The sequence below is a fragment of the Nelumbo nucifera genome, chromosome 4 (genome assembly GCF_055504915.1).
Source record: "Nelumbo nucifera cultivar China Antique chromosome 4, China Antique-T2T, whole genome shotgun sequence".
Lineage (NCBI taxonomy): Eukaryota > Viridiplantae > Streptophyta > Magnoliopsida > Proteales > Nelumbonaceae > Nelumbo > Nelumbo nucifera.
The window spans coordinates 69,448,439-69,469,442 of NC_142652.1; the positions used below are offsets into that span (position 1 = coordinate 69,448,439).

General features: G+C 41.4%; 1 protein-coding gene across 1 annotated transcript in view; it reads right to left on the reverse strand.

Moving 5' to 3' along the window:
• LOC148800683 (uncharacterized) overlaps positions 1 to 18,855 on the reverse strand; it is a 30,479-nt gene extending 11,624 nt beyond the window's left edge. The window contains exons 1-4 of the mRNA XM_088903821.1: positions 18,274 to 18,855; positions 17,625 to 17,747; positions 17,079 to 17,512; positions 15,902 to 16,691 (exon numbers count right to left, since the gene is read on the reverse strand). Of these exons, the coding sequence (XP_088759947.1) occupies positions 15,902 to 16,691; positions 17,079 to 17,512; positions 17,625 to 17,747; positions 18,274 to 18,855 (1,929 nt within the window). The remainder of the gene's footprint in view (positions 1 to 15,901; positions 16,692 to 17,078; positions 17,513 to 17,624; positions 17,748 to 18,273) is intronic.
• Between the last annotated feature and the right edge of the window lie 2,149 nt (positions 18,856 to 21,004).

A 21,004-nucleotide genomic window follows, 5' to 3' on the forward strand; every position in this document is an offset into this window, starting at 1 on the left:
TAAAAGCCCACAATTGCAGACAAGCTATATGGGCCGAACTGCTTAACCCTAATTCAGCCCATATACCTAGATAATATTAATTGTTAATGTTATGGATTAAAATGGGCTTTAATTATGGGCTTTACAGATATTTAATTGATTGGACCAATTTATCCCTGCATGTGATGTATGGATGTGTGATGTGCAACGTTCATGGGCCATAAGTACTTGGCCCATGCAGATTCGATAGTGGCTCTTGCACACACCATGGCTGAATGCACATCGTTGCCATGGTGTCCGTAAGGATCATTGGATGATCTCCCTCAGTGGTGGGCTCTACGCCTCCTGAAGAGGATACATGTAGAACCCTAGCCAATTTGGGCCCATCGAAATCTGGCTTTATGAAACTCAGTGGGAGCCACTCTGGTTTGACCTAAACAGAACTAGGGTGTAATTCCTGTTCCCTCCAGCAATATGACTGCATGTGATAGGGAAATTCATATGAAGAACTCTCTAAAGGCCTTCCATCATTAGCATGAAGATGGGTCCTTCAGTAATGAGGAAGTGCACTAGAAAATGGACTATCCATTTGTTGTTGGGCCTGTCTGAGCGTTTCATAAGATGATAGGGGCGTCATAGACCGATGAGGGAGGGGCTTCACCAGAAAATGGGAACTTGACGGATTGTCGAAGCCCTCAAAATTAATGCTAGTTCCACAATAAAATTTTTGTAGTAAAAGTGGTACTAGGTCGAATCCCACAGGGAGCTAACAGTAATCTCACAGCGAAAATGAATATTATCGCTGAGTGGGAAAATTAAATAACTGAAATTAGAAGAGAGTAATAGCAAACTAAACAAACAAGAGAAATCAGTCTTACCGCATTCTGGTTCAAGGGTTCAGGTTAGTCACTTGGCCATCGATTATACATAGACTCTGGTAGTCTTGCAATTCAAGCATTTAAGCTTAGATTTATTAGGATAGCCATAATAAACCTTGTGGTTTCCTAATTCAGTTGACCAAACCCAGCATTCGATCAACACTTATCACTACTTAACTGGGTACGATAGCGTTCCATATTAACCAGTGACAACATTAAGCTTTGTGAAAACAGTTAAACCAAGTTAACAACAATTGAGATAGCTGCAATTATCAAATCTTGTTCCATCGATTCCATTTAGGTTAAAACATGTCAATACATTGGTCAAAGGCTGTCACGAACAATTGATCCAAAAAGATATTAACCTAATTGCTACTTGTACCACTATTCGTGACAATTACAGATCACCAAACCATGGATAGTAGTAGGAAAATCAACATTAATTAATTTGTCAGACTAATTAACATTAACATCCAATGAAAATATGCACAAGAACCAATGAATACTTGAATTAAAAAGCAAGATCTTAAATTAAATACAGAACCTCACAATGGCACAATCGAACCTCCCCCCTTGAACCAGAAAAGAAAAGCTTAGCTGCTCATGATCTTCGAACTCTCCATGCTCTGCTTCTCAGTGGCCGAACTACTCTCTTGGTAGCTTGAGTTGCTTGATGATCTCTTGGATCCTTGGATTGAGTGATGCTTAAAGCTGGTCTGCCCCCCTCTTTATATAGCTGAGGGAGAGGGCTGTTTACCAACTCCTTCTAAGAGATTAACCTTATCTAGATAGTCCTGATCTGTTTTGAACTAATCCTATCCTATCTCTTATCTAATGATCTAATCCAATCTTCTTATATTTCTAGGATTACATTCAAAACTTTAAATCTGATAAGACTCTCTTTCTGGAGATTACATTCGAAATTGGGACTCTAGGCTCCTGAATTCGAGTTGGGCTGCTTTAACATTTTGGGCTGCTACAAGGCTCTTCTGCGAATTGGGCTTCAGCTGTGAAATGGGCTTTGCTGCGAACTTGCTCCGACTTCAGGCCCGGTTTCAACTTCGATGCAAACCGAATCTGTCAAAACCCAAAACATAAAAGTTGTGGGTCTTTCTTTCATCTTTCTGATGCCTCTTTAATTGTCCAATTCAGAGTCCAGAGTTGAGAGTTATGCCCCGATTACTCACTGTTACCAAAACTGTGCAAAATCATCCGAATTGCCCTATTTTCTTCCAATTGCCATCTTTCTTGCCCTGAATTGAAATACAAGAGTAATGAGTCCATTTAAGTGCTAAATTAATGTAAAAGAGTGAATAATTGGGGATAAAAATAGGGTAGTTTTTAGTATCATCAAATCCCCCCACACTTAAACCTTGCCCGTCCTCGGGCAAGACAAAACTTAAGCAAAAACAAACTACCTACTGATTTTATACTCGACTCTCCTTCATCTTTCTCCACAAATATTCTAAGTTAACTATTGCAAACCATTAAATCAGCACAACCAAGTGATACACGACTCATCCATTAGTCAATCCAATTTTTGCTACTGCAAACCAGGTAGTAAATCAGGGAAAACCTCTTTCTCTTCTTCTTTTATTTTCTTTTTTTTTTCTCCTCTGAAGAAGTGAGTGCATTTTATGCTCCATCGCACTTTGGATTACTTGGTCAGTAGGTGCATTTTATGCTCCATCCTACTATTTGAATTGCTAGCTAGTAGGTGCATTTTATGCTCCATCCTACTATCAGATGACTTGGTTGGTAGGTGCATTTTATGCTCCATCCTATCATCGGATTACTTGACCAGTAGGTGAATTTTATGCTCTATCCTACCAATTGTGGCAATGGTGAAGTATTAACCCTATTTACTTAAACCTTAATTTAGGACTAGCTTAACTGGAAATGGCTTCAGATAAGTCATGTACTCCTTGATCGTACCTCATTACTAAGTTCACAAGAATTTCCCTAGAACATTGCTTCAATTGATTTCAAAAGAGTTGAGGTTTTGATTTTTTTTTCTTTCTTTTTTTTTCAATTTTTTCTGTTTTTTTTTTTTTTTTGAAAAGCAAATGCAGAAACACACAACCTAAATTCTAACCTAAATCCCCTCCCCCACACTTAAAATTTACATTGTCCCCAATGTGAAGTTAGATGCAAAGAAAGGGCAAAAAAACTAAACTAGGAATGTAAAAACAAAAAGAAAAAGGAAAAACAAACTTCCCTATTTTTAATAATCCTAAATCGGATCCTCTAATTCTCGTGGATTCAGCTTTCGGTGTTCTCCTCTTTCATCCATCATGGGTGGGTTCAGATCTGGAATAGGGGCCTTCGTATCCAATTGTGCGCTCAATTTTCAGCTCTTCATTCATATCTTCTTCAAAAATTTCCCACACAATTGAATCAATAGTGTCAACCAAACAAATCGAATGACATTCATTGGGGTACTTCATTGCTTCAAAAATATTAAATTAAACAATCTCCCCATTGAACTCGACAGAGAGGGAACCCTCGTCCACATCTATTTGAAGGGAGGAGAGATCCATCGTATGGACGCCCAAATCTTATGGAATAAAGGGGGCAAATTTCAAAAATTTTTCTCTCCCTTCAACTGGGAATCGCATTCCCTATTTAGAAAACCATATTTTCAATGATCATTCTTGAACCATAAACTGAACCAGATCTGAACCAAAAGGAGTAGGAGAGGATTATACCTGATACGGAAAAATAATATCCCCCAATGAAGGTGTTCACGCCCAAGGAAGGATCCAAAGACTGCTCCCACTGAAGATGGCGCAGTGCAGGATGGAGCAGAATCAGTAGTATTTTTCTCCAAGAATTCTGTCCTTCGCAAAAATAGCAGGTTGGCACAGGAGCACAGCTTCCTATCAATTCTTTCTCAAAGAACTGATGTCAAGATCGAATCTTGACTTCTCCCACAACTGGAGATCGAATTGGAAAACAGGGCGACAAGTACAAGGAGGCGGCAAAAAGAATTCTACAGGGTTGCTTAATTCTTTCTTCTGTGTTTTTCAGCACTACAGAGGATGCGAATATCTCATTCTACTAAAGGTTATCGCCCCTTCCTTCTTTTGTAAACCCAAAGGATCAGCTCCTTATCCAATTAGGAGCTGCTTATCCAAATCATATTTGGACCAGCCCTCTCTTTAGGTGATAAGGATAAACCCTTATCTTATCTGCAGATTTAAATTAGCTTTCTCCTAATCTCATTAGGAGGTTTCTAGATCGGAATCACATTCAGATCTGGACTCTCTGAGTGGATAGGGTCAAGACCCTATCCTATCTGCTAATCCATCTCAGAATTTCCCCCATAATTAACTAATTAAATAACCCAGTTCGAAATGGGCTTTAGGCCCATTAAGCTTATGTGCTCACTTAACCTTCCTAACTGCTGCCCAGTTGGGTTTCCATGTATGGCGTGGGACCCAAGCATTGATCTACACATCAGCCACATGAGTTCGGCCCAGCCTTTGTTACAAGGCCTGGCCGAATACACTGTTATGGATAGTGCACCCCCTGAAACCCATCAAATGGGCTCTATGGGCCCAACACTTACCCTAAGTGGTTCCTGGGCCAAGCCACCTTGTAACACCCAGGGACTGTAGGCAGATGCAAGATTAGCCCATCAGGTATTATCCTCAATGGTCTAACACTTAACCTCTCAGCCCATAATGATCATACACTGCCCGACAAGAGAGGACCTCTCCCTCGGCTGCAAGGAACGGTGTTGCACTCTCTGCTTATATGGATCTCGGGAATTAAAATCTTCTTGCAAACATTTTAGAAACCATAATATATATACTTTTATATCTCATATAAAATATACTTTGCAAAAAAAATCTCAACGGTTGAAATCGGCTGCCGGCAGTCTTGGTTTCCATCAGTGAGAGTGCATCCCCAATCATTACCTTTAACCGACAAAGGGGCTGATTCTGTCACTATGATCACCCATTCAGATGAGTTCTCAGACTGTCCCAACATACCCAGGTTTTGACCCCCGCTAAGGATCTCACTGATTGGTACATCAAAGACAACCCAATCCGACACCTACTGCAGTATCATAATCGAGTCTAGGGGTCGGGTGTAACTTTCCAGTTTTGCCAATCAATCTCCAAGGTCCAGGGCAATACTGGAAATCTAGTCCAGTTCAAAGATTCAATTAATCCTACACTGTATGTGCCTAGGGTCTCACCCTGGCAGCTGAGACAGGCCACCCCAACCGACTTGGTGGCACCACAGTGTCAACCTTATCAGGATAGGTCTCCCCAGACCGACCCACTGGCTGTGAACATTCTAAACTAACACGAGTCTCATTTAAGTGTCCAGTATAAGGGTATTACGCAGAAACATACCAAGGGAACATGAATCAAATATGCACTTTTATTCATTTACAATAAACTCATAAAGTACATCATTTTGATTGAAGCTATGGGCATACAAAACTGTCTAACAGCTCTCACTTGCACTTAGGTCCAATCAGGTACAAACCGGAGTCCCATGCTTTCCACGTGTTTCTCAAACACTTTCTGTGATAGTGGCTTTGTCAATGGGTCTGCTACATTTTCCGTCGATACTACCTTCTGAATCAAGACGTCCCCTCTACCAACAATCTCCCACAGTACGTGGTACTTCCTCTCGATGTGCTTCGTCTTTGAGTGGGCTCGTGGCTCCTTAGCCTGAGCAATAGCTCCACTGTTGTCACACAACAATGGGATGGGTGATGTGCTGGACGGAACTACTCCCAACTCATGAATGAACTTCTTCATCCACACGGATTCTTTGGCAGCCTCGCTTGCGGCAATGTACTCGGCCTCGGTCGTGGAGTCTGCAGTGGACCCCTGTTTGCTGCTTTTCTAGCAAACAGCACACGATCCTATCGTGAAAACATATCCAGATGTAAACTTTCAATCATCTGGATCCGACTGAAAATCGGCATCTGTATACCCTTGGATCTGTAGTGAGCTACCGTCGAATACTAGACAAAACTCTTTTGTCCTCCGAAGGTACTTAATTATGTTTTTCATAGCAATCCAGTGCTCCTGCCCTGGGTCGGCCTGAAATCTGCTTACTACACTCACTGCCTGAGCAATGTCAGGACAAGTGCACAGCATGGCAAACATGATGCTCCCTACGGCAGAGGCATAGGGAACGTCTTTCATGCCATCAATCTCCTTAGAAGTCTTGGGAGACATCTTCTTGGAGAGAGTGACTCCGTGCCTGAAAAGAACATTTCCTTTCTTGGAGTTTTCCACGCTGTATCTTGACTATTTTGTCAATGTAAGTAGATTGGGATAATACTATTATCCGCTTCAATCTATCTCTATAGAGTCGAAGACCTAGTATATAGGAGGCTTCTCCAAGATCTTTCATGGAGAATTGCTGTGAACTGCCTCTGTATCGGGTTGTCTAAGGAGGCAATGATGTAACATCGGGCAAGGGAGTTCTTCTCCTCCCATTCCTGATAGTCTCTCCTTCGGGCCTCAGAAGCCCTATCACCCGGACGCTCCGGGGCAGGATTCTTTGCCACTTTGTCTAACTTTTCACAAGTTAGGACCAGCATAAGGTTCTTGTACCAGTCGGCATAGTTTGGGCCCTTCAACTTGTTGTCACCAAGCAATTTTGCAAATGATCTGTTTGCCATTTTCTGATAAAAGAGCAAACATCAGTCCACAACCTAACATGATTCATGTTCATTTCATAGATATGGATTTTAATTTACGTTCCATTTCCATTTATTCATCTCTGAGATTTCCCTCCTTTCTTAGTGACGGAGACTACGGGTTGTCTCTGGAATGTGGGAAATCACATAGGGTGCATGGAGCCAACTGTTTCAGCTGCACAACCCCACCACCTTTCTGTGAAGGATCATATCCACTCATCATATGAGTTTTCCCTTTGGCCTCTGTCAGACAAGGTTCAGAGTCGTTTTCAGGTAAACCTTTCTGTCCAGTGAGTGCTTACCCATCATATTCGTGAATGCCAAGGTACCGTGAGAGAGTTCCACATCGGTCTATAACGCCCCTATCATCTTATGAAACACTCAGACAAGCCCAACAGCAAATGGATCGCCCATTTTCTTGTGTGTTTCCTCATTACTGAAGGACCCATCCTCATGCTAATGATGGAAGGCCTTTAGAGAGTTCATCATATGAATCTCCCTATCACATGCACTCATATTAGCTGGAGGGAAAAGTTAATTATGCCCTAGTTTGATCTAGGTCAAACCAAAGTGGCTCCCACTGACTTTCATAAAGTCAGATTTCGGTGGGCCTAAATCGGCTAGGGTTTCGCGCGTAACCTCTTGATGAGGTGCGGGGCCCACCACTGAGGGAGGTCATCCAATTACCAAAAGGGACACCATGGCAATGATGTGCATTCAGCCATGGTGTGCGCAAGAGCCACTATCGATTGAGCATGGGCCAAGCACTTATGGCCCATGTACGCAGCACATCACACGTCTATACATCTCATGCAGGGATAAATCGATCCAATCAATTAATCATCTGTAAGGCCCATTTGAAGCCCATTTAAATTCCTTAATATTAACCATTAATATTATCTAGGTATATGGGCCGAATGGTTCAGCCCATATAGCTTTATGTGTTAAGTGGGCTTTTAGCAGTTTTAACTATTTAAAATTGGGCCTTTACAGGTTGGGTCGAATTAACCATTTAATTAAACATCAATCCTCAGGCCCATTAGTGGGAAAATTAGGGCTAACTTTCATCCTTGATTAAACCCTAGATTCGGTCCAAACAGTTTGAACCAATCTTTGTTCGAATGGGTCTAGGGTTTGATCTTTAATTAAATCTTTAATTCAAGAAAATAATATTAAATTAAATACTGATAAAAGAAAATCAAGAATCAGTCAAGCAGGGCTGTTCGCACAATCCATCCTGCAAAACAAAGGTTAGATCACAATTTGCAGTTTCATAAACTACAAATCGCAGATTGCTATTCTCCCATCTGCGAAATCTCCTTCTCTGCAAAATCTCCTTTTCTGCGCCGCCATCTTCGATCCAAAATTAAAATAAATAGAAATCCTAATTTCTATTAATAATTACATCAGATCGAATACCTATACATTCAGTCTGAAAAATAAAAAAACAAATTATTTTACAGACCAAATGTAATAAAGCAATCCAAAAATTGCAAAAACGCAGGTTCCCTGCGCAAATCAAGATTTTGATCTCCACTTGTTCGAACAACCCATAAATCAAGAAAATCATAAAAAACAGTTCTAAATAATAATCAGATTTATATAAAGTTAATTTCAGATTATTCGCCCATTAATTTTGGGAACAAATTTCCCAAAACCCATATCTGCGCAAATTGGGTAGAACGCCTTCTGCCCATTTGCGTAGGTTCAGATCTGAAACAAATTGGTTCAAGATTTGAACCATGACTCTGATACCATTGAAGGGATGAGAGATCCATCGTATGGACGCCCAAATCATGCGGAATAAAGGGGGCGAATTTCAAAAATTTTTCTCTCCCTTCAACTGGGAATCGCATTCCCTATTTAGAAAATCATATTTTCAAGGATTATTCTTGAACCATAAACTGAACCAGATCTGAACAAAAAGGAGTAGGAGAGGATTATACCTGATACGGAGAAATAACATCCCCCAATGAAGGTGTTCACGCCCAAGGAAGGATCCAAAGACTGCTCCCACTGAAAATGGCGCAGTGCAGGATGGAGCAGAATCAGTAGTATTCTTCTCCTAGAATTATGTACTACGCAAGAAACAGCATGATGGCACGTGAGCAAAGCTTCCTATCAATTCTTTCGCAAAGAACTGATGTCAAGATCAAATCTTGACTTCTCCCACAACTGGAGATCGAACTGGAAAACAGGGCAGCAAGAACAAGGAGGCGGCAAGAAAGAATTCTACAGGGTTGCTTAATTCTTTCTTCTGTGTTTTTCAGCACTACAGAGGATGCGAATATCTCATTCTACTAAAGGTTATCGCCCCTTCCTTCTTTTGTAAACCCAAAGGATCAGCTCCTTATCCAATTAGGAGCTGCTTATCCAAATCATATTTGGACCAGCCCTCTCTTTAGGTGATAAGGATAAACCCTTATCTTATCTGCAGATTTAAATTAGCTTTCTCCTAATCTCATTAGGAGGTTTCTAGATCGGAATCACATTCAGATCTGGACTCTCTGAGTGGATAGGGTCAAGACCCTATCCTATCTGCTAATCCATCTCAGAATTTCCCCCATAATTAACTAATTAAATAACCCAGTTCGAAATGGGCTTTAGGCCCATTAAGCTTATGTGCTCACTTAACCTTCCTAACTGCTGCCCAGTTGGGTTTCCATGTATGGCGTGGGACCCAAGCATTGATCTACACATCAGCCACATGGGTTCGGCCCAGCCTTTGTTACAAGGCCTGGCCGAATACACTGTTATGGATAGTGCACCCCCTGAAACCCATCAAATGGGCTCTATGGGCCCAACACTTACCCTAAGTGGTTCCTGGGCCAAGCCACCTTGTAACACCCAGGGACTGTAGGCAGATGCAAGATTAGCCCATCAGGTATTATCCTCAATGGTCTAACACTTAACCTCTCAGCCCATAATGATCATACACTGCCCGACAAGAGAGGACCTCTCCCTCGGCTGCAAGGAACAGTGTTGCACTCTCTGCTTATATGGATCTCGGGAATTAAAATCTTCTTGCAAACATTTTAGAAACCATAATATATATACTTTTATATCTCATATAAAATATACTTTGCAAAACAAATCTCAACGGTTGAAATCGGCTGCCGGCAGTCTTGGTTTCCATCAGTGAGAGTGCATCCCCGATCATTACCTTTGTCCGACAAAGGGGCTGATCCTGTCACTATGATCTCCCACTCAGATGAGTTCTCAAACTGTCCCAACATACCCAGGTTTTGATCCCCGCTAAGGATCTCACTGATTGGTACATCAAAGACAGCCCAATCCGACACCTAGTGCAGTATCATAATCGAGTCTAGGGGTCATGTGTAACTTTCCAGTTTTGCCCATCAATCTCCAAGGTCCAGGGCAATACTGGAAATCTGAGACAGGCCACCCCAACCGACTTGGTGGCACCATAGTGTCAACCTTATCAGGATTGGTCTCCCCAGACCGACCCACTAGCTGTGAACATTCTAAACTAACACGAGTTTCATTAAGTGTCCAGTTTAAGGGTATTACACAGAAACATACCAAGGGAACATGAATCAATTATGCACTTTTATTCATTTACAATAAACTCAAAATGTACATCATTCTAATTGAAGCTATGGGCATACAAAATTGTCTAACACTATTTTGGTTTTGATCGTTTTCATGAATGGCCTGCCTAATAGAAGTGGGGCTGAACTTGTGACTGTATCCTCCTCCATCTTCAGGATGTAGAAATCAGCTGGAAAAATTAAATTGTTAACCTGCACCAATACATCCTCAACAATCCCTTTTGGGTAGGCATTAGAACGATTAACTAACTGAATCTACCCTAGTTTCCTTTAAGGGACCTAATCTCAAAACCCAATAAATCGAGTATGGCATGACATTGATGGATGCACCTAAATTTGACATGGCACGCTCATCTCTTTTATTTCCAATCACACAATGTAAAGTGAACATACCTGGATCAGCACGTTTTTCCGGCAAGGTCCTCTTAATGACAGCTGAAACATTTTCTCCAACCCTTACCTTCTCATCGATTCGCAGCCTCCTCTTGTTAGAGCAAACTCCTTCAGAAATTTTGCATATTTTGGGATCTGTTTGATGGCATCAAACAAGGGTATATTTATCTCCACCTTCCTGAAGGTCTCCAAGACTTCTTGCTCATATTCTTCCTTCTTGGATTTTTCCAACCTACTAGGAAATTGGGGAACAATGGCATTAGTAATCTTTGGGAGAGGGGGGTTGGATATTACCTTAATGGGGCTCTCGTTCGAATCTTGTTTCTCCTCTTCCTTCTGTTCTTTGTCTTCCTTCCTTGGTGAGGTAGGTTGTGGCTGCAATTCCTTCCCGCTTCTCAGCACCACTGCACTAGCATTTTCCTTGGGATTAACTACCGTCTGCGATGGTCGCCTTCCAGAGTTTTGTGCCTCCAACTTGCTAATGGAAGTAGCAAGCTAACTGATTTGGTTCCCTAAGTTCTGGATGTTGGCCCTTGTTTCCTGTTGAAATTGTTGAGTAGCAAGCAACATTCTCCGCTATGCTACCTTCTGAATCAGGACGTCCCCTCTTCCAACAATCTCCCGTAGTACATGGTACTTCCTCTCAATGTGCTTCGACTTCAAATGGGCTCGTGGCTCCTTAGCTTGAGCGATAGCTCCATTGTTGTCACACAACAACGGAATCGATGATGTGCTAGATGGAACTACTCTCAATTCATGAATGAACTTCTTCATCTATACGGCTTCTTTGGCAGCTTCACTTGCGGCATTGTATTCGGCTTTGGTTGTGGAATCTGTCGTGGACCCCTATTTGCTGCTTTTCTAGCAAACAACACACGATCCTATCGTGAAAACATACCCAGATGTAAACTTTCTATCATCTAGATCTGACTAGAAGTCGGCATCAGTATACCCCTGGATCTGTAGTGAGCTATCATCGAATACTAGACAAAACTCTTTTGTTTTTCAAAGGTACTTACGTATATTTTTCACAGCAGTCCAGTGCTCTTGCCCTGGGTTGGCCTGGAATCTGCTTACCACACTCACTACCTGAGCAATGTCAGGACGAGTGCACAGCATGGCATACATGATACTCCCTATGGCTAAGGCATAGAGAACGCCCTTCATGCCCTCAATCTCTTTAGGAGTCTTGGGAGACATCCCCTTAGAGAGAGTGATTTCGTGCTTGAAATGAACATTTCCTTTCTTGGAGTTCTCCATGCTGTATCTCTTAACTATTTTGTCAATGTAAGCGGATTGGGATAATCCTATTATCCTCTCTGATCTATCTCTATAGAGTCGAAGACCCAGTATATAGGAGGCTTCTCCAAGATCTTTAATGGAGAATTGATGTGAAAGCCATACTTTCACCGTAGTCAACGTTCCTACATCATTCCCAAAGAGTAGAATGTCATCTACATACAGAACCAAGAACGTAACCTTATCCCCACTAGATTTCCTGTAAACACAAGGTTCATCCGGATTCTGCTCAAAGTCAAACTTTTTGACAGTAAAGTCAAACCGGATGTTCCAACTCCTATAAGGTTGCTTAAGTCCATATATGGATCTATTTAATTTACATACCCTGTGTTCCTGACTAGCAGCTATGAAACATTGCGGTTGCTGCATATAGATATCTTTAGTAAGATTTTCACTAAGGAACGCAATTTTGACATCCATTTTCCAAATCTCGTAGTCATGGTATGCTGCTACAGGTAGCAGGATCCTAATGGATTTAAGCATGGCCACCGGCGAAAAGGTTTCCTCATAATCGATGCCCTCTTTCTGAGTATACCCTTTTGCCACCAGGTGAGCCTTGTAGGTCTCAACCTTACCATCGGGGCCCTTCTTCCTCTTATAGATCCGTTTGCAACCAATTGCTTTTACCTCGGTGGGCAGATCTACTAGTGTCTAGACTCCATTAGTCTCCATTGAGTCTATCTCAGCTCTAATGGCATCTACCCACTTCAAGGAATCTATGTCCAACATAGTTTTCATATAAGTCATGGGATCCTCCTCACAAGTCATAGCTTCCACCAGGTAACTATCCTAGTCATAGCCAAAACGGACTGGATGCCTGGATACCCGGGTAGATCTTCTTGGTTGGTCATTACCTGGAACTTGTGGGACATCTTCCACTGACCCTGAGCTCTCCTCATCAAGAACAACTTCCTGAGGATGATTGTTCAAGATGTAATCTTCCTCCAAGAAATGGGCATTTCGGCTACAAAACACCTTCTGTTCACCTAGGTCATAGAATAGGTAACCCATAGAGCCCTTGGGGTATCCTACGAATAGGCAACAGCTGGTCTTGGATTCCAATTTATCCGCACTCGTTCTTTTAACGTGTGCTGGACAACCCCAAATCTTCAAGTGTCTGACACTTGGTTTTTTTCCGGTCCAAAGTTCATATGAAGTAGTGCGGGTTACGAGTCCTAACACTCATGGGACCACATACATCAGTTTGTATAAAGTCAAGCGTGCATGTACATCTTTCAGGCTTACCGTTAAATGGCCGTCTCATCATCTTACTAGGGGGTCATTGTGACACTAGCAAGTGCACTAGCCGCTCAAGTAATAAAGAGATGAGTAGAGTATCGTTCCCACGATGATTTAGGTAGTAACTACTCATACTAAACAAGACAGCTCTTATCTGATTAACCGACTACTATAGTTTATTCAAATCTGCAATTCTAAACTACAAAGTACCTAATAGGCATTGGTTCAACACCTTGCTTTCAAGTTGAGAGAATAGGCTAAAATTACAAATTCATGATTCAGCAATCAGTCCTCTTAGATCATTCGAATAGAGTACGACAGGGCAATGAACAACCTCTTTCAAGTGCATGTTCATCCTATGCATGAATGATGATTCTTATATCTCTATCAAGAATCTAATCATTCATGCATGCATTAGATCAAACAATTCAAGGGCATCAATTCAGATTGAATTGATCACCAACTAAATTGTGCAAGTTATCTCTAACATTGCATTCAATTCAGTTCTTGAATAGCAGATCTGAATTTCTAGAGTCTCTCTCAAGCACTCTAGAAATTCCAAGAGGTTAGAACAGATCGGCCAAGCTGAATAATGAATGTCTGAATTCTTTCTCAAGCAATTCAGACATTACAAATCTCAGATCTGAAATTATTTCATATTTGGATTTGTAAGAGAACAATTCGGCCCATCAGTTCTACAATCAATTCTCTAATCAAGAAACATCAAAGCTGGATCTAATCCATTTGAATGATTCCAGAAAACTTAATCACATAATCTGAATTTACAACATTCAATCTCCATTACAGCAAGAAAAAAAGAAAGAAATGAAGAGAAACTACATGATCTAAAGCTGAATTCGAATTCAAAGAAAACAAAAACTAAGTAAGAATGTAACCTAGATCTCTCAATCAAGCTTCCCCTCCATCGAACTCACCTTCTTCTCTCTTGGATACTTGGATCTCCTCAGCTCCTTCTTCTTCTTGCGCCTAGCTCTCTCTTCTCCTCTTCTTGAATTTCGAACCCAAGGGACTAGAGAATCTTGAACATAGGCAATTGAACACCTTCCCCCTTCAAGAGACCTCCTTAAATAGGCTTTCAAGGAGTCAAGAGGCCTCTCTTGAAGCTTCTAGAATTGGTTGCCCTTGTCTCCTCTTGAACCTTCTAGAGTGCTGCCCCCCTTTCTTCTCTTGAAGCCTCTAGAAGTTGCCACCCCTAGCTCCCTTTGGGCTGCAATTTGGGCTATAACTTAGCTGAATTTTGAGTTGTTTTGTGCTGCAATCTAGGCTGCTTTTGAGCTGAAATGGGCCTCCTCTTTGCTGGGCCAAATTTAGCTTTCTTGCTAGGCTCTCTCTTTGGGTTCTCCCAAAGAGTGTAGCATGGGCTACATGGGCCGAGTGATCATCTATTGCTCTCTTGGCTGGGTTGGGATAAATTAATGTAATTTTGGTTCTTTTTTTTCTTGTTTTATGCCTTCTTTTTCTTGATATGGTTTCCCGAAAATATTTCCTGAAATTAAACTAAAAATGGGGTGAAACTCAAACAAACCATCATAAAATCATGCATAAAACTTCATAAGTTGTAGGTAAACCATGTACTCATCAAATACCCCCACACTTAAGCTTTTACTTGTCCTCAAGCAAAGACATCAGCCATAAACTGATCATCCCCCCCTTTATTCTCACCATTTACCGGATGAATTTGTAGGAGTGAATTGCATTGAGTGGTCGGGAAACTTTTGTAAGTATTCAACTCCTATTCATATAAACTACCATTTAACACATGCACAAGAGCCAAGGAAAGAGAGAATATGAGATTCTTCAAGCTCCAGGTTTCACTCCCGTTCAATATGTAGATCATCTCCTTGACTATGAAAATTAACCATTACTTTGTAGTAGGTTCGAATCTGTAACTGCACCTCATTGAGAGTTCAACTGCATTTTGTCCCTGTGAACCTCAGCCATCACCAATTTTTCTTTTTCTTTCCTCAATTATTTTCTAGGTGTGAGTGTATTTTATGCTCCATCTGACCCTTTTCTTCTTCTTTTGGTGTGAGTGCATTTTATGCTCCATATCACACTAGTCACAGGCTTGAGGCAGATAACAAGACTCATATTCCAAGCTGCTAGTTTTACTATTCAGCTCGGAATAGTGGAGTCAATTGGGCTTTGTCCTTTTTGCATTTGTTGAATCTCATGCATCAACAGTTCAGAAGTGAACTAGCTCGACTAACCATTAATGATGAAATTGAGTGCTTTCATACACATGAAGGTAGCTAGGGCTAGTCATGATGAAAGACATATTCAGCCCCCTTAACCTCATGCATGTGCTAAGTTGGATCATTCTCAAGAATAAAAACTGATATAAACGTTGGTCTCCCTCAACTCTTTATACTCCCTCTTTAAATTCACCTAATAAACAGCAATGAACTTGGGGGATTTTAGGTGCATGGTTCCAGCCCCACACCCTGGCCTCAGCCTAAGTCCCCCACACTTAAGATGAACATTGTCCCCAATGTTCCTAGTGTTAGGGAGTAACAATAAATCCAATAAGAGCAATACCAAGTGAAGAGAGTGGTGTAGAGAACTTCCTGAAGATTAAATTGTGCAATGGTTCTTTTAGTAGAAAGCCTCTTCTGCTAGAAATCACTCCAAACTAGAAGGAGAGATTAGAAGCTTTATTATTCTAACTAACATCCTAAAAATAATCAAAAACAAAAAAAATTCTATAACAGTATGCAAGTTAGACAGTTTATGACTAAGTATTTGAATATTATCATGTTGGAGGGTCACTGGTTATCTAGATAGAGAGTGGATGGAGGGGGCACTGTGCCGCCCACCAAATATGGTTTCAGGCGCTGACTATTTACCTTAAATGTGCCTTGAACCAGGTGGGTGACATCTACGGCCCCATGGGGAAAAACCTCTGTAATTGTGAAAGGTCTAGACCACCTGGATCTCAGCTTGCCTAGGAACAGGCGGAGATGGGAATTGTACAATAACACTTGCCGGCCTACATGAAAATCCCATCTCAACAAGTTCTTATCATGCCACTTTTTAATTCTATCTTTGTAAACCCTGGCATTCTCATAGGCGGCAAGTCTGAATTCATCCATCTCATTCAATTGCAACCGCCTCTTAGCACCCGTGGCCTGTATGTCAAAATTTAAGAATTTTAGTGCCCAATAGGCCTTATGCTCTAACTCGACCGGTAAATGACATGCTTTACCAAAGACCAACCTGTATGGGGACATGCCAAGGGGTGTTTTATATGCAGTTCTATATGCCCATAATGCATCATCCAATTTGATGGCCCAATCTTTCCTGGCAAATGCTACGGTCTTCTCTAGAATTCTTTTGAGCTCCCTGTTAGCCAACTCCACTTGGCCATTAGTTTGAGGGTGATAAGGGGTAGCCAATTTGTGTTTAATTCCATATTTTTGCATTAACCGTTCAAAGTGAGTGTTGCAGAAATGAGTTCCCCTATCACTAATTATAGCTCGAGGAGTGCCAAATCGAGTGAAAAGCTTTTTCAGGAAATGTACTACCCTCCTAGAGTCATTTGTGGGTAAAGCCAAGGCTTCCACCCATTTATACACATAATCAACAACAACGAGGATATACTTATTCCCAAAAGAATTCGGGAAGGGCCCATGAAATCTATACCCCAGACATCAAAAATTTCATAGATCAGGATATTAGAAAGGGGCATTTCATTCTGTCAGGAAATGTTACCCATTCTTTGGAATTTGTCACATGTGGACACATACCTATGGGCATCTTTGAATAATGTTGGCCAATAAAAACCTGATAACAAGACCTTAGCTACGGTGCGGCTAGCTCCGAAATGCCCTCCTGCTTCTCTATCATGGCAAAATTGGAGTACCGATTCCATCACCTCCTTGGGGACACATCTCCTTATGATTTGATCTGCACATACTTTGTACAAAAAGGGTTCCAAGGAGATGAATATTCCTGAATGGAGTACACCTGTTCATCTATAAATTCTTCTCGAATGTTGCTGGTTTTCTCTTCTTTTGAGCCTACCTGTCCAACCGGGAGAGATGATCAGCAGCCAGGTTTGCAGTACCCTTCATGTCTCGTATTTCAATGTCAAATTCTTGCAGCAGTAGGATCCACCAGATCAGTCTTGGTTTTGAATTTTTCTTGGTAAGCAAGTGCCTCAATGCCGAGTGGTCTGTGTACACAATAACTTTGGACAAAATCAGATATGAATGAAACATATCAAGTGCAAAGATTACCGCTAGTAGCTCTTTTTCTGTTGTGGTGTAATTTAGTTGTGCTCCATTCAAGGTTCTACTAGCATAGTAAATCGGCTGAAAATGTTTATTCACTCTTTGTCCTAAAACAGCTCCTACAGATGAATCACTCGCATCACACATTAGTTCAAATGGAAGTGTCCAATCTGGCGCTATCATGATGGGTGCATTGATCAACTTGTCTTTCAAAGTGTTGAATGCCTGTAGGCATTCAGCTGAAAATTCAAAAGCCACTTCTTTCTGAAGCAAAGTAGACAATGGCTTGGCTATCTTTGAAGATTCCTTAATAAATCTTCTCTAGAATCCAACATGCCCCAAGAAGCTTCTTATAGAACGGACAGATAAAGGGGGGTGGCAACTTCTCAATTGCCTCCACTTTAGCTTTGTCAACTACTATTCCTTTCTGTGAAATCTTATGTCCAAGCACTATGCCTTCCTGCACCATAAAATGACACTTTTCCCAATTCAGCACTAGATGTGTCTATTCGCCTCTCCTAAGCACTTGTTCCAAATTATTCAAGCATGCATCAAATGAAGAACCAAAAACTGAAAAATCATCCATAAAAACCTTAATAAATTTTTCAACCATATCAGAAAATATGGACATCATACACCGCTGAAAGGTTGTTGGGGCATTGCACAATCTGAATGGCATCCTTCAGTATGCAAAGGTACATAAGGGCAAGTGAAGGTGGTCTTTTCTTGGTCCTCTAGTGCAATTGGGATCTGATTGTACCTGAATATCCATCCAAGAAACAATAATACTCATGCCCGGCTAGCCTCTCTAACATTTGGTCCATGAATGGGAGAGGAAAGTGGTCTTTATGGGTGGCTTCATTTAATTTCCTATAATCAATGCGTACTCGCCACCCGGTGACAGTTTTAGTCGGCATGAGTTCATTTTTTTCATTTGGAACAACGGTCATACCCCCTTTCTTGGGAACGACTTGTACGGGACTCACCCAAGAACTGTCAGAGAAAGGATAAATGATCCTGGCATTTGGGTTTAGGCGTCTTTGGGGCTGAACTGAGGGCTTGCTGTCCTCTTCCATCAAAATTTTGTGTGTGCATATTGATGGGCTAATGCCTTTGATGTCCTCTACCCTCCAAGCTAGTGCATTTTTGTGTTCCCGCAACACTCTTAGCAATTTTTCTTTTTGCAATGGGTTCAAGGATGCGGAAATTATTACAGGGAGAGCTGATGGTTCCTCGAGGAAAGCATACTCCAAGTGGGGTGGTAATTGCTTCAATTCAAGGGTGGGGGGTTCTTGAGATGACGGCTTCCCTTTTGGTACAGGAGTTTTGCCTAAGTCTTCTAACTTGAGAAATCCCTTCCCTTTGAATTGAGGCTTATCATTCAAGTATGTCATCATGAGGTTTATTTCCTCATTTTCTCCCATTTCAACTTCTCCTTGTTGTAGGCAGGGTTCAAGAGGGTCAGCCGATCTACTCACCTGGAAGCAATCATTAATTGCATCATCAATAGCATCAATCATGTAACAAGAGTCATCACTAGAGGGTGCATGTTTCATGGCATCAAACATTTTAAAAATTATTTCCTCATCTTGTATCCTAAGGCTGAGTTATCCTTGTTGGACATCAATCATTGCCTTCCCAGTAGCCTGAAAATGTCTCCCTAGGATGAGAGGGACATCCACATCTTCTTGCATGTCTAATACAATGAAATCAACGGGAAAAATGAATTTATCTACTTTAACCAACACATCTTCTATGATCCCCCTAGGACGCTTAATGGACCTATCAGCCAATTGCAATGCAACTCTGGTGGGTTGGGGCTCTCCCAATCCTAATTTTTTGAAAATCGAGTATGATTGGAACTTAAACAATTGCTACCCTCCATCAAAGCACCTCCCAATCCCAATCCCAATCCCAATTTTTAGAAAAGGAAAATTTCTGCCACTAGAAGGGCCGACATCTACCAAACAATTGCTACCCTCCATCAAAGCACCTCCAGCTTTGGAACTTAAACCTTTACCTTCTCATTTGAAATATATATTTTTGGGAGAAAGTTCCACCTTACCTGTGATTATCTCTTCTGAATTGACAGGTCTTCGAGAGGAAAAGCTTGTGAGAGTGCTCAAGCAACATATATTGGCTATCGGATGGAGTATCGCCGACATAAAAGGGATTAACCCTTTGGTATGCATGCACAAAATTCTGATGGAAGAAGGCTGCAATCCCAAGGCACAACCACAAAGGAGGTTGAATCCTAAAATGCAACAGGTAGTGAAGACAAAAATTCTGAAATGGCTCGAATCAGGTATTTATCTACCCGATTTCTGATTCATCATGAGTAAGTCATGTTCAAGTTGTACCAAAGAAAGGGGGGACTACTATAATTCTAAATGAAAATAATGAATTGACTCCCACAAGAACAATAACTGCCTGGAGGGTGTGCATAGACTATCGGAAGTTGAATGAGGCCACTAGGAAAGATCACTTCCCTTTGCCATTTATTGATCAAATGATAGAGAAACTTGCAGGGCCAACAAGTTCACGACAGAAGGTCTAGAAAAAGTTCATGACCGCACAGATGTCCAAGGGCCAACAAGTTCACGCCCATTGTCTTCGGATGATGGGTTATATCAACGAACTGGAGGCTCTTGGATCCGGACTGGATCTAGTAACCCAGATCAATGCTATTCTAAACTCTTTGCCTCCGTCCTTCAATCCATTCATCATGAACTACAACGTGAACAAGTAGAATGTCAACTTCCAGGAACTCAGCAATATGTTACAGAGGGCCGAAGAATTGATTAAGAAGGATGAGCCCATTGCCATTCTTGTTGAAGCAGGCAAATTGGCCAAGAAGAGGAGGGCAAAGAGAAAGCCCTAGAAGAAGGCCACCAAACCCAAGAAGCAGAGGAAGGACAAGGCATCTAATGCCTGTCACTATTGTAAGCAAACCGGCCACTGGATAAGGAACTGTCCTCAATACCTGGAATCCAAGAAAGGTAATCTCGAATCTTGTGTCATAGAAACCAATTTGTTTGTTGCTCCTGCGTCCTAGTGTATTGACTCTAGGGCTTCAACTCATGCGTGTAACTCACTGCAGGGGTTCAAGGTAAGCAAAAGGCTGAGTGAAGGAGAAGTAACGCTTTACTTGGGGACTTCTGCAAGTGTTGCAGTTGCGGCTATAGGAACCGTAGAGTTAATTTTTAGAGAAGGAATAATTGTACTCAAAGATTGTCTTTTTGTACAGAATTTAAGAAAATTGATTTTTGTCTCAAAACTGTGTGCTGATAGTTATTCTATCTTCTTTAGTAATACGATTACTATTAAAAGAAACAACAGATTCATCGCATATGAGGAACTGGAGAACGGTCTCTATGTTCTACATCCTTCTCTAGAAACTAACATTGCCGAAACTACGTCGGCTGATATCCCCAAGAAAAGAATCCGTGACACAGTTAATCCCACGTACCTGTGGCATTACTGACTTGGCCATATCGGTGTGACCGTATCACAAGGCTGGTAAAGGATGGTCCTTTAGATTTTCTAACTGTAGAAGATCTTCCCACTTGTGAGCTTTGCCTTCAGGGTAAGATGACAAAACGGCCATTTAACGGTAAGCCTGAAAGATGTACAGGCACACTTGACCTTATACATAGTGATGTATGTGGTCCCCTGAGTGTTAGGACTCGTAACCAGCACGTGTATTTCATTACATTC